The sequence below is a fragment of the Falco biarmicus genome, chromosome 6, assembly GCF_023638135.1.
Source record: "Falco biarmicus isolate bFalBia1 chromosome 6, bFalBia1.pri, whole genome shotgun sequence".
Taxonomy (NCBI): domain Eukaryota; kingdom Metazoa; phylum Chordata; class Aves; order Falconiformes; family Falconidae; genus Falco; species Falco biarmicus.
The window spans coordinates 52,013,824-52,029,141 of record NC_079293.1 but is presented as its reverse complement, the minus strand read 5'-3'; the positions used below and the strand labels follow the sequence as shown (position 1 = coordinate 52,029,141).

General features: G+C 42.4%; 1 protein-coding gene across 1 annotated transcript in view; it reads left to right on the top strand.

Annotated features, from left to right (window-relative positions):
* The window catches only part of ARFGEF3 (ARFGEF family member 3), a 96,637-nt gene that overhangs the window by 45,491 nt on the left and 35,828 nt on the right, over window positions 1-15,318 (top strand). The window contains exons 9-14 of the mRNA XM_056343657.1: window positions 1,760-1,864; window positions 3,311-3,635; window positions 4,952-5,064; window positions 5,815-6,725; window positions 11,564-11,730; window positions 14,657-14,822. Of these exons, the coding sequence (XP_056199632.1) occupies window positions 1,760-1,864; window positions 3,311-3,635; window positions 4,952-5,064; window positions 5,815-6,725; window positions 11,564-11,730; window positions 14,657-14,822 (1,787 nt within the window). The remainder of the gene's footprint in view (window positions 1-1,759; window positions 1,865-3,310; window positions 3,636-4,951; window positions 5,065-5,814; window positions 6,726-11,563; window positions 11,731-14,656; window positions 14,823-15,318) is intronic.

The window sequence follows — 15,318 nt, the reverse complement described above, 5'->3', positions numbered from 1 at the left end:
TGAAACATCAAAATTAAACCACCTGACCGGATCGCTCAGAATCACTGAAAGTCTTTAAAAAAATTACCTGCAATCCCAGCTTTCCATAAAACTGTCCTGAATCAGAACAGATTGAGGCATGCTTTAGATAAAGTACAATAAGAAATTTAAAGGGCTTAATTCATGCTTGTAATTATGTACCTAGACTGTTAGGATCTCTATTTATGAGATCTGTTTATTTTCTGAGGAAAAATAATACAGTTAGAATGGCTTATTAAAGAGCTCCATGAATGAAAAGCCTTTATTTCTTCTTTCAAGGCAAATTTTAGTATCTCCTTCAAATCACTTAATTGGCAGCAACTTAACTTTCTAACCTCCTGGTCAGTGAAGTGAGATTTTAGTATGATATACTGCCTGTTCTAATTTCATAGTCCAAAGGAATTCCTCCTTCTAAATTTCAAGTTTATTAGAATTTGGTTTTGAGGGAGGCACACCTATGAGCAACGAGGAAGAGTTCAGGGAGGTGAATTTTTTTCTTGGGACCATTGGTGACTTTGGTGGTAATGGAATTTGTGGCAGCAGTGAAATGAACACACTGCCTATGCTGAGGCATGCAGGAGTGCAATATTAATTTCTTAAACAGCAGGAAAAGAATATGGTAGTAAGAAGCATTAGAGCAATCGCAAGTGCAGGGATGCCCTGTGCCTGCCCATGCAAGTGTCAGCTGTAAGTTGTTGATGATCTACTTTAAGGTACGTTGTAAGATAAGCTGTCAGGAAGGCAGGCAATTGTACCTGGATTGTGTGCATCTCTCCAGATAGGTGTCGACTGTTGTGAGGAAAATGCTATCGCCTCTAAAATGTATAACCAGCCAGCAGTTTTAAACCCTCTGTAGCACAGGGTTAGAAATCTAGCTTCAAGCCTCAGGATTCACTATTTTCTGCATGGCATGTGAAACAGGTACTGTTCTACTCAAATGAAAATTCATCTATGGGAACAAAAGGAATTCAGGCAGTGACAGAAGAGCAGGCATTTCTCATTCTTTAATTTCAGTTAAGTCCATTCTTTACAGCTTTCTTTACCCACCATCATATATCAGAAAATACATTCCTCCAGCTCTCATTCACCTGCTATCAGCTATTCAGCTGCTCCTGAATCCCAGAGCTAATTCTGAGAGTAGGTACAAGCACATTGTACGTTACAAGTGTATCAATCCCAGATGTCCACAGGATCTTTCACGTTCTTTCTCATGAAGCTCACTTGGTGTTTATGGTTTTGACAGAGTAACTGGTAAGGCCCTGGAAGGTAGCCGTGTTGTCATGTGACTTACTGCTTGTAGACATTGACTTTTGACCACTGTGGCTGTCACCAAGAAAAGAGAAAAAGTAACCAGAAGAGAGCAGCCTCAATGCCCTTCAGAATGCCTGAAGAAACCATCCAATCTGGGATATCTGGGTGTCTCCTTTTCCTCTGTTTTGAGAGTTCCCTCCTCCTCAGGTTTTTAGATTGAATTGTAATAATTATTTCTGGTTTTTTCTTCCTTTTTTTTCACATAGCTGTTTGTGGTTCTTTTTTCAGTAGCAGGTCACTGCATGTAGTCAGCGTAAAATAAATAGGATGGTAAAGGTGATCACACCATTGTAAATCCATAGGAAGAAGCAAAAAGAAGTCACTGCTGTAAATTGCGGTATAATTTTCAAGTGAACTAATGTAATTCTTTTAGAAAATTAAATAATCTTTGTTTAAATGTAACATGAATGGTATCTTTTCTCTTTGCCAGTGACAATCGGCATCTTCAGCTTCTTTACTTGGAGTGCATCCTCTCCATGTTAAACAGCTCCTCTCCCTGCATGCACCAGCACAAAGGATTCACTGATTTAATATGGTGAGTACATCTGATGCAAATATTCAGTTTATAAGTATAAAAGGACCTTCTCCCCCCCAGCCATGCAAACAAACCTGCAATAAATCTCCAGATGTGAGCAGAGCTTGCTGTTAACCTGCTGTCAGTTCATTCTGTGCTTCATATAAGGTTGGTTAGGATTTCATGCTCAGCTAACACATTAAATCCCTGTAGTGGATTATCACTGTAATGAAGTCTAACATATTTAGCTAGAACAGAAAAACTCTTACACTTTCTGTAATAGCTCAGCAGAATCATGTGTGGCATTGAGCACACAAAATATTCTGCTTACTGTTAGAGGGTGCTGAATAGCTTCTTACTGATCTGATGCAGTAGCTGTTGCTGTTGAAACCTGTGATTACATCTGCTTTGAGGCAGGTGTGTTTCTTAAGGAGTGAATTGATACATTTTTTAAGTGTACCTGATTGGAGAAAGAAGTGGAATAAGCAGACTCAAAGTCATTATCTGATGCCTGGTTAAAAGCTTTTTTTTTCTTTCTGTGACTTCAGTAAGCAGAACTGTTTTAGCAAGCATATTAAGAGAAGCAATGACATTTCTGGACTGCATAAAAATCTTGAGAAAATAAGAGATTTATGAGGATGTGTTACATTTTATGCTGAAACATTACTTGTCATTGGGTGCTTGCTCCAGGCGGCAGCTTGAACCTGTGAGGCATGTGGGTGAAAATCAGGTTTGGGACTGCATTCACTTGTTTTTTTAAATCAGGGTCATGCAGACTGCAGTGAAATGTTAAGTGCGTGAGTGCAAAGCTGAAATATCAGCTAACTGAGCAAAGTGCTGAGTTAGTTTTGGCTCTGGCTGCACAGAAGAGTGATCTGCTGCTGTGGAATCACTTGAAGGAAGGATGTTGTTTTTAGTGTATAGTGGCATATGAGATGTTACAATGCACACTTTGAGTTACTGTAGAGGGCTTTAATTATATTGTCAAAAGCCAGCAAAACAGAGACTCACAACTGAGGGTGCATGTGCAGTTCAGTGGTAGAACATCAGGCCTTCTAGTTAACATAGATTAGTTTTTGTTTGGTCAGGTTTTTTTAAAGCTCCCAGGTTGGACTGAAGAAGAAACAGAGCAGTAGAAACCTAGAATTTCTACCTTGCAATAGGTTACAGCTGACGATAGAGGCAGGCGTGCTGTCTTGTAAAGGACAGCTCTGGGCAGCAACATGAACTTGCAGAATCAGTACCATTTATAAAGCACCCAAAAGTATTTCCATATGTCCTAGCATGCTGATACTTGGGAGGTGAAAAAAGCCTGTTGTAATTTTTTATTCTGTCTAACCATTCTATCTGCTGTTGACTGATCGTTAAAACTAGCGTGTGTATCTCATTAAACCGTGGGCTATTTTCAATCTGTTCCTGTGAGATTATTTTTTTCCAGTTACCATCTGCTGCTTTTCTCTTTCTCAGGAAGCAACTGTGTCCAGCCCTGGTAGTAATCCTGGGAAATCCAATCCATGACAAAACTATCACCTCTGCCCACAGCAGCATCTGCCTTGAAGCTGATTCACCTTCCTCAGGAATCTCTGATCATGGCCGGGGTTCAGGTTGTTCATCCACAGCACCTGCCCTCAGTGGGCCCGTTGCACGGACCATTTATTATATTGCAGCAGAACTGGTTCGGTTGGTGGGGTCAGTGGAATCCATGAAGCCTGTGCTGCAGTCTCTCTATCACCGGATATTGCTTTACCCACCACCTCAGCACCGAGTAGAAGCCATCAAAATTATGAAAGAGGTGAGATAATCACATGTGCACATCCAGGCATGTAAAGCAAAATGTTTATTTAACAGTAAAAATCGGTGATACGTGCATGACAGTCCATTCCATATGTTAGCAGTAGGGATGCTGAAATTGCCCTTTCTGAGCATAGCTGTTACATCAAAGTAAATCTGACAAATATTTTTAGTTTTAGAAAGTTGTAATGGCTTTATTTGTCTCCATAACACAAGCTGCTGTGGCACTTTCATCAGCGTTCATGCTGTGGTACTGCATGGAGATCTTAAGCTGAGTCATGACTGCTCTTTTGAGTGAGATGCAGTGTAGTGATCCGGTTTTCAACTTCTTTGGCATCTTGCCCCACTCTCTGCTCTTGCTTGAAGGAGACATTCATCCTCACAGCATAGTATTCCAGGCACTGAGGTGAATATGTTTTGATTACATGCCAGGTTTTTTAAATCTGGTTTCCTGGAACTATATTAGAATAGCCACAAGTAAGCTGCCAATACCTTAAGTGGCCCTGTCAAGATGGGCTCTTCCATTTCACATGTGCAGCTCTCTTATGTTGTGGAACACAAGGCAACTTACGTAATTTGTAGGAACAGTGGTCTTGTCTTAGAGGATTTTTGATCTAGCTTGTTGTATACCTAGGCTGTTCTGTGTCTTGAAGATCTCTTCTAACACCACACAGACACCTGCTGGGTTGTTGTCTGAACTGGCAGTCACCGTGACACTTGTCTTCCTCTAATTTTAAAGAATAGCAAGATGACAACTGAACCTTTAGGAAAAGCTCAGTCTAATGTTTCCTGCAGGACATGTCTGTTGCCTCTTTCTGCTTATTAGTATCGGCTTGTTTGTAAAGCTGCCTTCTTGTATTTCTTGGTGGGTATTAACAGGACGCCACCCAGCAGGTTGAGCCAGAAGGAATCACTTTGTCTGTCTTTGCATGACTATCATTTTGTAACTGGATGACTGAAGAGAAAGGCTCCCTTTGGTATATAATACAATGTAAGATACTTATTCTACCTATAAGCATAGAGATTGTCTTGCGTGCAGTATCTATTAAAACATATTCAGTCAAAAATGTAAAGCACTGGACAACATTCTATATGTCATTCTTGTTGAATATTCTGCTCTTCTCTATCTGTTTTTCTGCCTTTAAAAAGAGGAAAGTAGCTTTAATAAGTAGAACATCAGGGTGCTGTTTTCTTTTGCTGTGAGAAATTACAGTACTGCTACTTCAAGTTCCAGGCTTGGTAGAACTATGACTCATTTATTGTATTTAAATAATGCTTAGATAACCCTCTAGTAACTTCTGTTTCCTTTCCTTTCAGATACTTGGCAGTCCTCAGCAGCTTTGTGATTTGGCAGGGCCCTGCTCTTCTGAGTCAGAATCCAGGAAGAGGTCTATTTCTAAAAGGAAGTCCCATCTGGATCTTCTCAAGCTGTATGCTCTGTTTCCTCCTTTAGCCTCTTGTCTCTTAAACCTGCGTACACAGGACACTTAAATAGCTGTACCTTCAGAAACATACCCAAATATGAGCCAGGGTATCTCCCTGGTTAAATAAGCTGTGAAAATGGAAGACGGGTAAAAGCTCTTACTGGTTTGTCATCAGTCTGGGCCTGTTTGTAAGAGCATAGATAACTACCTTGTGGAATTTGCCAAAATACTCAGATGTGTTGGTTTACAGCTGGAAATTCTTGGGTTTGGGTCCCTAACCTTGCAATGAAATAACTGTGCTTATTTAGATGTACATTTCCAAGATGAAATCAAAGGAGGTAATCGGAAAATTTAAACATTGTCGGATTGAGCAAGAAGGATTCTCAGTTCCTATAAAGATCACATCTTGTAGATAAGATAATTTTCAGGACGCAAATGGCTTTAAATTTAGCTTCAGTTGAGTGTTGAGGGTTTTTTCTAGTGTAAATGTTTGTCTGTAAGGAAAAACATGCTGTGCATGCTGGTACAAATGCATGGTAACTGTTTCCCTGCTTGGCATTTCCTTTATGGCATGGCTGTGTCCATGTGGGAGACTTAATAATTTGTTCTCACAATACTAGTTGTCTTTCTCAGCAGTAGTCTTACAGGATAATTTAACTTCTTTTTTTTGCTGGTTATGGGGGGATGGTGTTGGATGATAGTGACATGCTCCCTATATGTGCTGCATCACTTAAATAAACTCTGTTTTAATTGTAGTATCATGGACGGGATGACGGAAGCATGCATCAAAGGTGGTATTGAAGCATGTTATGCTTCAGTGTCCTGCGTCTTTGCCCTGCTTGGAGCATTAGATGAGCTGAGCCAAGGGAGGGGTCTTAGTGAAGAGCAGGTCCAGCTACTGCTGCGACGCTTAGAAGAATTGAAGGATGGAACTGAGACGAGCAGGGACTCCATGGAGATCAATGATGCTGACTTTAGGTGGCAGAGGCGCATCCTGTCCTCAGAAAATCCTGCCTGGGAATCAGGAAATGAGAAGAGTCCTGATATTAGCATTAGCGTTACCACAGACACTGGTCAGACCACTTTGGAAGGGGACATGGGACAGACAACTCCAGAGGATAACCCAGAAAGTCAAAAAAACTCACTGCCATCTCCAGCTGGTCACGAAAGCAAAGGAATTCATTATAGAGAACCAGAATCAGAAACCATTGACCAGCCAGATGTTGTTCAGAGAAGCCACACCATAGTCTATCCAGATATAACTAACTTCTTATCAGTTGATTGCAAGACCCGGTCCTATGGATCCAGATATAGTGAAAGTAACTTCAGCGTAGATGACCAGGACCTTTCTAGGACTGAGTTTGATTCTTGCGATCAGTATTCCATGGCAGCAGAGAAGGACTCGGGCAGGTCAGATGTCTCAGACATAGGGTCTGACAACTGCTCCTTGGCTGATGAGGAGCAGACACCACGGGATTGTCCAGGTCACAGGTCCTTACGTACTGCTGCGCTCTCTCTAAAATTGCTGAAAAACCAAGAAGCAGACCAGCACAGTGCACGGCTGTTTATCCAGTCACTTGAAGCTCTTCTTCCTCGGCTTATAGCTCTTTCCAGCGTAGAGGAGGTGGATGGAGCACTGCAGAGCTTCTCTTCAACATTCTGCTCAGGTTTGCAAGCAAATATTTACTGTCGAACCAGCATGCATACTGTGACAGCACTGCACGTGAATTGTCTTGTAGGATTTCATCTTCAGAGAACATACCCAGAATAAGGAGGTTTGTGCTTTACAAAGCACATTCCTCCACAGCAGCACACTTCATCCAGTGCAAAGCAAATTGAGTATGCAGGCACTGATTCAAAGGAAGGTCAATCCATTGACTCTTAACAGGCTCTGGATTACATCCTCAGTCAATAGAGAAAACTAAATTTTCTGTAGTACGATACCTCTTCACAGGTTTGTGAAGATCCGTTGAAAAGATTTGCACATGCTGTCCTTAAAGGGAGGCTGGGTTGCCCCTTAGCATGAAAGGGGTGTGGGGCGGACCATCACCTGTTTTGAAAGAGATTTAAGTAGTAGCTTAGTACAATACTGCATTACTATTAGTAATGCCAGCCTCACAAGGAAAATGGTAAAAATTCCATGGCAGAAAGCTCTTGGAAGGATTAAGAAAAGAGGAGCATCTCCCTTCTTCACTCTTCTGTTTCTCTTAATACTGCCATCTATCATGACAGGAAATGCCAAGCTCAAAGCCCAGGCCAAGTGAAAAATAAAGATCTTACCTTTTAAGAGATTAAATACCTGCAGTTCTTTCAGGCTTAGAACCTTTGGGATCCTGACTTGGTCAATCAAACAAGAAAACACTGTGCAAAGGCTAGTTTGTCCTGTTGACAGTATATTTTAAATGTTTATATATATATATATATATTAGAAGCGTGTCTTTTTTTCTGACAGTGGCCGAAGTGGAAATGTTTGTTAAAATATATTTCTTTGTGTCTTTAACTTAATTCACCATAATTGCCTTTCCTGTTGCTCCTCTCCTAATCATTGCTTCATTCATTTGTGCTGTCACACACACATTAAACTCATACAGAGTCAGAAGGGATGCCTCCCATCATCACAGAGCATAATTTAGATATAAAGCTGGGTAACTTAGCTGATCTTTGTGATACCCTCGTTTAAATGCTGTCCAAATAAGCCCTAATTCATGGTAGATGACATTCTTAAGATACGTTGTTCATGTTATATCACAGGAAGGGTGTACTTAAAGGGGACATTAACATTAATTTCATTCCTAATTGAGGTGCTCAAAAGCATCCTTTCTGTCACAAGGATTTATTTTTCCTGAAACAGAGTGATCTTGAGGTTATGCTAAAAGACCAAGACTGGAACTCTAGCTCAAACTTCTGTGCACCTGTTCCGTTGTGCATGAATGGGTATACCACTTGTTTTCTCTTTTTTCTGTCAAATCCCTTTAAAACATTTTAAAGCATTGGAAAGGGTAGACTTAGCAGGCCTCTAGATTTTAAGGATAAAAGCAGCTTTTGTTGTCTTTCAGTATGACTAATGCAGTGAGAAAGATGGAATAATACACTCCATTTCTGCATTAAGTCCATAATTTATGGTTTGTACTTCCCTCTTAAACAGATACCTAGTCTTGGACTTAGGCTGTTGAGACAGACCCTTCATTTTGCTAAGGAAGCCACCTCCATGGTTAAACCTGTGCATGAAAATGTGCACCATGTTTCCAGTCTGATTTGGTGAAGTATTCTTAGAAGATGCCACTCAGGAATCATGGGAAAATATAGTAGCAGGTTACTGTATTAAATTTGCTCAGAAGAGGTATCCTGGTGTTTTCATAGAGCTGTGGCTGTTACAGAGTTGTAATTTTACGCTCTCACAAGATCTGTGCAGTTCACGTTTCATTTGGGCACCTGGAATGAGACTCAGTCCAGCTGAAACAGTCCCTTAACTTGTACCTTGGATCTTAAGCAAAAGTCCATCAGTCCTGAGGTGAGGGCTTGTGTTACTGTGAGAGATGTGTGAGTCTGAAGACCTGTAGAGGGAGATTTACTAAAGTTGAACCACATGTCTGTGAGTAGGCACTCCCCCTGAGGAGCTGCTGACACTCCAGTCTGGTCTGCCTCTATCGTCAGTGTTTGAGTTCTTACTTCAGGACTCCTTCGCTAACAGCAGCAATTCAGGGCTCAAATTAGGTGATGAAGTTAGAGGAACCGGTCCTATTCGTTGTATGTACAACAGCTAGTCATTTATAATTCCTGAAGAATACATTAGGAAATTTGAGTATTAGTTAAGATGTTGAGGAAAGAGACAGGTGCAGTTCTGAGACCAGCCAGTACAAAACAGTATTTTTGTGTTTGAGAGACCCTATTTAACTGATTTGTTTCATTTTTCAATTTTTCTTACATTTTGGGGGAAAAATACATTTGCTACAGTTTAGTAGTCTTTCCTACAGGCTAAATAATACTGTACTATTATTATGTTCTCATAGGATTGAAAAGCAATGAAAGGAGGTAGGAATCTGAGGCACCGGTAGGGGAGTATAAGCATAGAAAAAATGAAGTCGTGAAATTAAGATTTGGAAGTCAATTGGTTAAAAGCCTTCATAATCTACAGTTTTCATCTTTCCACAGAAGGTTCCTCCTTGTTGCTAAATAAAAGCAATGCCAAAAAATTCCTTAGGGACACTGAAGTGTGGTGTCTATCTTAAAAAATACTGGATTATCTAAAAATTCTCCACATTATCTTGGCTTGCAGAAAACATTGTCTGCATTTTTTCAGAACCAACTTTTACCTGGGCGATTTGAATGTACTGCAGTCTCTGTTAAGAGTCTTCTGACCTCATTGTTTATTATAGCTGGCAGGTCTTTGTAATTAAAATTGATGATCAGTATTCTCTTAATTCAGACATAACTTATTCTGGTCAACTTCAGTGTCAAGGCATTAGTTCTAAAAATTGTGTGCCATTGTGTGAATAATTGTAGGAAACATTTTTAGCAGCTCTTTTCAGTTTTGATTCCGTAGCTTTTATTGGCAAGGTTTTTATGTTGGGAAGCATCATTGCAAGTTTACTCATAAGCTAATCGGCTGCTTTTGAGAACTCTGCATCTCTTAAATGCACTTGTTTATTTTCCTGTATTTTAGAGGAAATTAGGGACCATTTTTCCCAAACACTTTCTGGTGCTCAGATACATACCCACTATGTAGTAGCCACTTTATGTGCAGTTAGACACCTTCCTTTTTAATTGCAGTCTTGTGTAGGAGGTTGCACAATTTTTAAAATATTCTAATGCAAAATAAAGTGGGCTTTTTTTTTATTTTACTACCTCTCTTCCCTGAGGTTTTTGTTACTCCAGAAGATTCTAGTCCCTGAGGTACATATTTAAGAGAGATAAGACATCGAATCAATATATTCTAGCTACATCAATATCATGATCCTCCATCCAGCAAAGTGTTAAGATGCATCTTTGCCTTCAGTGATGACGGAGTCACTGGAGCTACTCACAGGCTACTTCCAAGCACAGGGTTGCAGTTTTGGTACTAGGTAGAGATTCTCTACCCCAAGCACATGCCAACCCATGTGGGTATGGTTTGTGGCCAGCCCTATCACCCCTCTTCCACAAAGGTTGCTCCCTTGAACAGCTATTCATTTTTTAGACCCACCCTGGAACAGTTACTGTCTTTCTAAATCCGCCCTCAAACAGTTACTCACCTTATCCACGCCCCCAAAGTGACGACAGTGGAAAGTCCGAGAAGGCAGCAGCACAGAGCTTTCAAACTCTCACGAGGCAAGAAAAACATTTGCTTCTTTTCTGTGTGTGGATTATTTTTTTTTTTTTTAATGTTAATGGTTTGTTGTATTTTGTCTAAGAAGAGGTATGAGCTTTATGGTGGGAGGAATGTATTCACAGTAAACCACTGCAGCAGTTAACGAATTACACAGCTTTGCTTCATCATGTAACTAACCTTGGAAGCTGTTTTTTGTTTCATTTCAAATGTTCCTCTAGGATAAAGCTTACTCCTTAATCTTCTCTAATTGACGTTACATGAATGGATTTCACAGTTGATGTGAAAACCATGAAATATTGTGGGTCATGTGGGGGGGTATCTAATATTTCCGTTTTTTTCATGGCTCAAACTACAGGTCATGGGGATTCAATTAGGTATTGCTCATGCTTGATTTATGTTTTTCTACCAGTAGGTCAGCTAACTCAAAGGAAAATGTATGTGCCATCCATCCTACCTGGGAAGAAGGGATTGTGCCACTGGGCATGGTTGCAGGCTGTCATTTCATACAAATAGTGTTTTCAGGAGTACTGAGCACTTACAGGTGGCTTGTGGGGCTGATAGAGCTGCAGGTGCTCAGCTATTCAGAAAGCAGGTCTTGTATGAATTAAGTGGGGCTTGGAGTTGTAACGAATTCCAGCCAGCTTGGCCCCAAATATTTGTCCACATACCTCTAGGCCATGGAGAGAATGATGATTACAGCCTGATCCAACAAGGTGCTGAGCACTCCAGTCCCCATCCAACAACTCAGACAGGACAGATTTACTGGGGGTTAAAAGAGCTGTCACCCTCATTAGCACCATTTGGTGCAATATATGCTCAGTTAAGTACACAGGCTTTGCCTCCGCTGCTTCCCACCTCACCTTTCCAGTTAGCATTGCACGTGTATCCTGCCCTGTGCTTTGTACTGGCAGTCGTCCCAACGAGTGCTGGTGCTCCTTGTGTATTTCACATTGAGCATGTTGCTTTGCTGGACTGTGACTGGAGTGTTCAGTTTGCCTTGCAGCACTGCATTCTAGATGGACTACTTATTTTTCTGTTTCCTATTCTAGCGCATTTAGTAGAGTAATTTTTACTGATGACTCATTAACTATTCTAGCAATCTGTTCCTGCTGAAATGCTAGGGTTAGTTTCTGATATGTTTTTTTTTCCAGGCAAAATCTGTGTAAAATGTGAGAGCTCACATGGTGTTTTTGTTAGGTATGATGTACTCACCAGGATTTGAGGGAAACCTAAATTTCAGCTTCCAGACTCTGATGAATGCAGACAGTCTCTACATGGTCTCACATTATACTCTGCTGCTCAACCTAAAATTGGCCAACTCGGATTACTACAGGAAGAAGCCTGCCCAAGCTCCTGTGTTGCTGGTGAGTTGGGGAATATGGGAAAACTATTTAGAAAAGAAATTTTACTTCCTTTCACATAAACCAGTCCACACATAAAGCCTTCAGGCTGCTTGCTAAGTAGTGAAATAATAATTGCAAATGAAGCGTTCTCCAAGCTGCTTCTGAATCTTGCATGCTGAATGTCATGCATCTGAATTACACAGCTTCTCTGTAATTTTGGAGGGGGATGAATGCTGCTTGCTGATTATCACTGAAGTAGCGGTCTTTAGATGGATACTCTATCTTCAGAACAGATCTTCATTAGCATGATGTGATATAGCAAGTATTGTTTGTGCATGTTATCAAGGGACATACCTTCATCTTGCAACTACTTTTGAGCATAGTGACAAATTTCTTGCTTAATACTTGATTTGTATTTACGCAGATGAAGACATGAGATGTTAGAGTGAAAAATAATTAGGTTTTAGTAATATGAACTGATGATTTCTGTAGCACCTGGGATTTCTCAGCTTCTTGGGCTTTTAAAAAATTGTTTTGAAGGCTGTAGGAGTTACGAAACATAGATCTATGTTTTTCAACTAAGTTGTCCAAGAGAAGTTGCTTCAGAGTTTTCCTAAAAATAAAATCCCTCAATGATATACAGAACAAAAAAATGAAAAACAAGTTTGTCAAGATGTACCATTATTGCTGAGTTTCCCATGTAAGAGAACATATATTCTAGAAGACCTCAAAACAAGTGGGTTTTAACATCATCGGCAGTTCTGGTATGTTCTTCAGCAGCTGCAAGAGCAAATCTGTGACTCAGAAACTTCTCTAGGGGCAGCACTGTGTGCAGCAGTGCTGAGCATGACCTAAGTATTGTTGAAAATAGTTCAGATATCTAACTGCACGCCAGTTCATCTGTGGTGACTGCTCGTTGCAGAAAGGCACAATTGCTGGACAGCCAGCATTAGGTGCCACAACTTCTTTTTATTGCGCACAAATGAAGGATACAGAGAAGGGGGAGTTACTGGATGCCGCCTTTGCTTCAGTCTTTATTGCCAAGGCCAGTCCTCAAAGCGTCCCAGACCCTGGAAGCAAGAGACGAAGACTGGAGAAAGGAAGACTTTCCCTTGGTTGAGGAGGATCATGTTAGAAATCACTTAAACTTCACACCCACAAATCCGCGGGCCCCGACAGCACGTACCCCCGAGTGCTGAGGGAGCTGGCAGATGCTATTGCCAAGCCACTCTCCGTCATCTCTGAAAGGTCATGGAGGACAGGAGAGGTGCCCGAGGACTGGAGGAAAGCCAACATCACTCCAGTCTTCAAGAAGGGCAAGAAGGAGGACCCAGGAAACTCCAGGCTGGTCAGCCTCACCTCGATGGAACAGCTCATCCTGGAGGTCATCTCAAAGCATGTGGAGGAAAAGGCAGTTATCAGGAGCAGTAAGCATGGGTTCGCCAAGGGGAAGTCATGCCTGACCGACCTGATAGCCTTCTGTGATGGATTGACAGTAGTGGACGTTCTCTACCTTGACCTCAGCAAGGCTTTTGACACTGTCTCCCAGTGTCCTCATAGTTAAGCTCAGGCAGTGTGGGTTAGATGGGTGGACAGTGATGTGGACTGAGAACTGGCTGAATGGCAGAGCTCAGAGGGTTGTGATCCATGGCACAGAGTCAGGCTGGAGGCCTGTAGCCAGTGGTGTTCCCCAGGGGTCAGTGCTGGGTCCAGTCATGTCCAACTTACTCATCAGAGCCCTGGATGAAGGGACACAGGGTACCCTCAGCAGGTTTGCTGGTGATACAGAACTGGCAGGAGTGGCTGATACACCAGCAGGCTGTGCTGCCATCCAGCGAGACCTGGGCAGGCTGGAGAGTTGGGTGGAGAGGAACCCAATGAAGTTCAGTGAAGGCAAGTGGAGGGTCCTGCATCTGGGGAGGAACAACCCCCTACACCAGTACTGGCTGGGGGCTGACCTGCTGGGAGGCAGCTCTGTGGAGAAGGACCTGGGAGTCCTGGTGGACACAGCAAGTTGCCCATGAGCCATCAGTGTGTCCTGGTGGCCAAGAAAGCCACTGGGATCCTGGGGTGCATTAGGAGAAGCATGGCCAGCAAGTCGAGGGAGGTTGGCCTCCCCCTCTACTCTGCCCTGGTGAGGCCACATCTGGAGTGCTGTGTCCAGTTCTGGGCTCCCCAGTCCAAAAGAAACAGGGAACTACTGGAGAGGGTCCAGCGGAGAGCTGCACAGATGATGAGGGGACTGGAGCATCTCCCTTTTGAGGAAAGGCTGAGGGAGCTGGGCCTGTTGAGCCTGGAGAAGACTGAGAGGGGACCTTATCAATGCACAGAAGTATCTTAAGGCCGAGCATCATGAGGATGGGACCAGACTCTTTTCAGTGCTGTCCGGTGACAGGACAAGGGGCAGCAGGCACAAACTGAAACACAAGAAGTTCCACCTGAATATGAGGAAGAACTTTTCCTTGAGGGTGACAGAGCACTGGAACAGGCTGCGCAGAGAGGCTGTGGAGTCTCCTTCTCTGGAGACATTCAAAACCCACCTGGATGCGACTCTGTGCAACCTGCTGTAGGTGAACCTGCCTTGGCAGGGGGTTGGACTAGATGATCTCCAGGGGTGCCTTCCAGGCCTGACCATTCTGTGATACTGTGAATTGAGAATCCCACCCCTACCTTGAGGAAATAGTGAGAGATCAGCATGTACCTTTGTCACTGTACAAGAACTGTCATGATTTGCATCTTGCATGAACTGCAGTAAGAGAAGGGAAAGCTCCTTATTCGTGTCATTCTCTACTATAGATACACATTGTGATCCTTGGTTAATTCTTATTTTTGCATAACTTCATTTCTACTCCTGCAGCCCCGTACGCTCAGGAGTAGATCTAGGGGCTGAAACTCATGCTATGGGGCTTACTTTTGTCTTACATCTGGCTTTGATGGTTCTCTGCAGAAGGAGTTCATGAAGCAGGTGCAGTCCAGTGGAGTGTTGATGGTATTTTCCCAGGCCTGGGTTGAAGAACTGTACCACCAGGTACTAGAAAGGAACATGCTGGGGGAATCTGGATACTGGGGGAGCCCTGAAGAGCACAGCCTTCCACTTATCACCATGCTGACAGGTCAGTACAGGCTAGGCTAACTTCCAAAGGTGTCTAAACCAAGCTACAATAATACACTGCTTCAGTGCATTATGCAGCACACGGTGTTTCACGAAATTACCAGTAGAGGAGGACTTAATGAAATGTAGTTGGCAGGTACTTAAGTGTTTGTTTTGGGTCAGGCAGAAAGCTTTAGAAGCGTGGGTTTAACAACAGACTGTCCCTGGAATACAGGGAGAATAAGTTTGTTCACTGTTAGCTTCAGTTCTGGTAGACTTGGTACCTGTTTATGATAAGCAGTAAGGCTGCTGTTTCCTTGATGTCACAGCAAAGCTATTTCAGTGTGCCTGTGGTGCTATACAAATATAAGTAGTGGTGTCTGATCCTGGAAGCATTCCACAGATGGGGCTCCCCTTAGCTCAGATTTGTGCTGTGCCAGGTATATGCCAAATGGCACCAGAGAGAAGCTGAACACTGAGGCACCTCTAACAAATGCTTAAAAACAATCCTTGGCTTC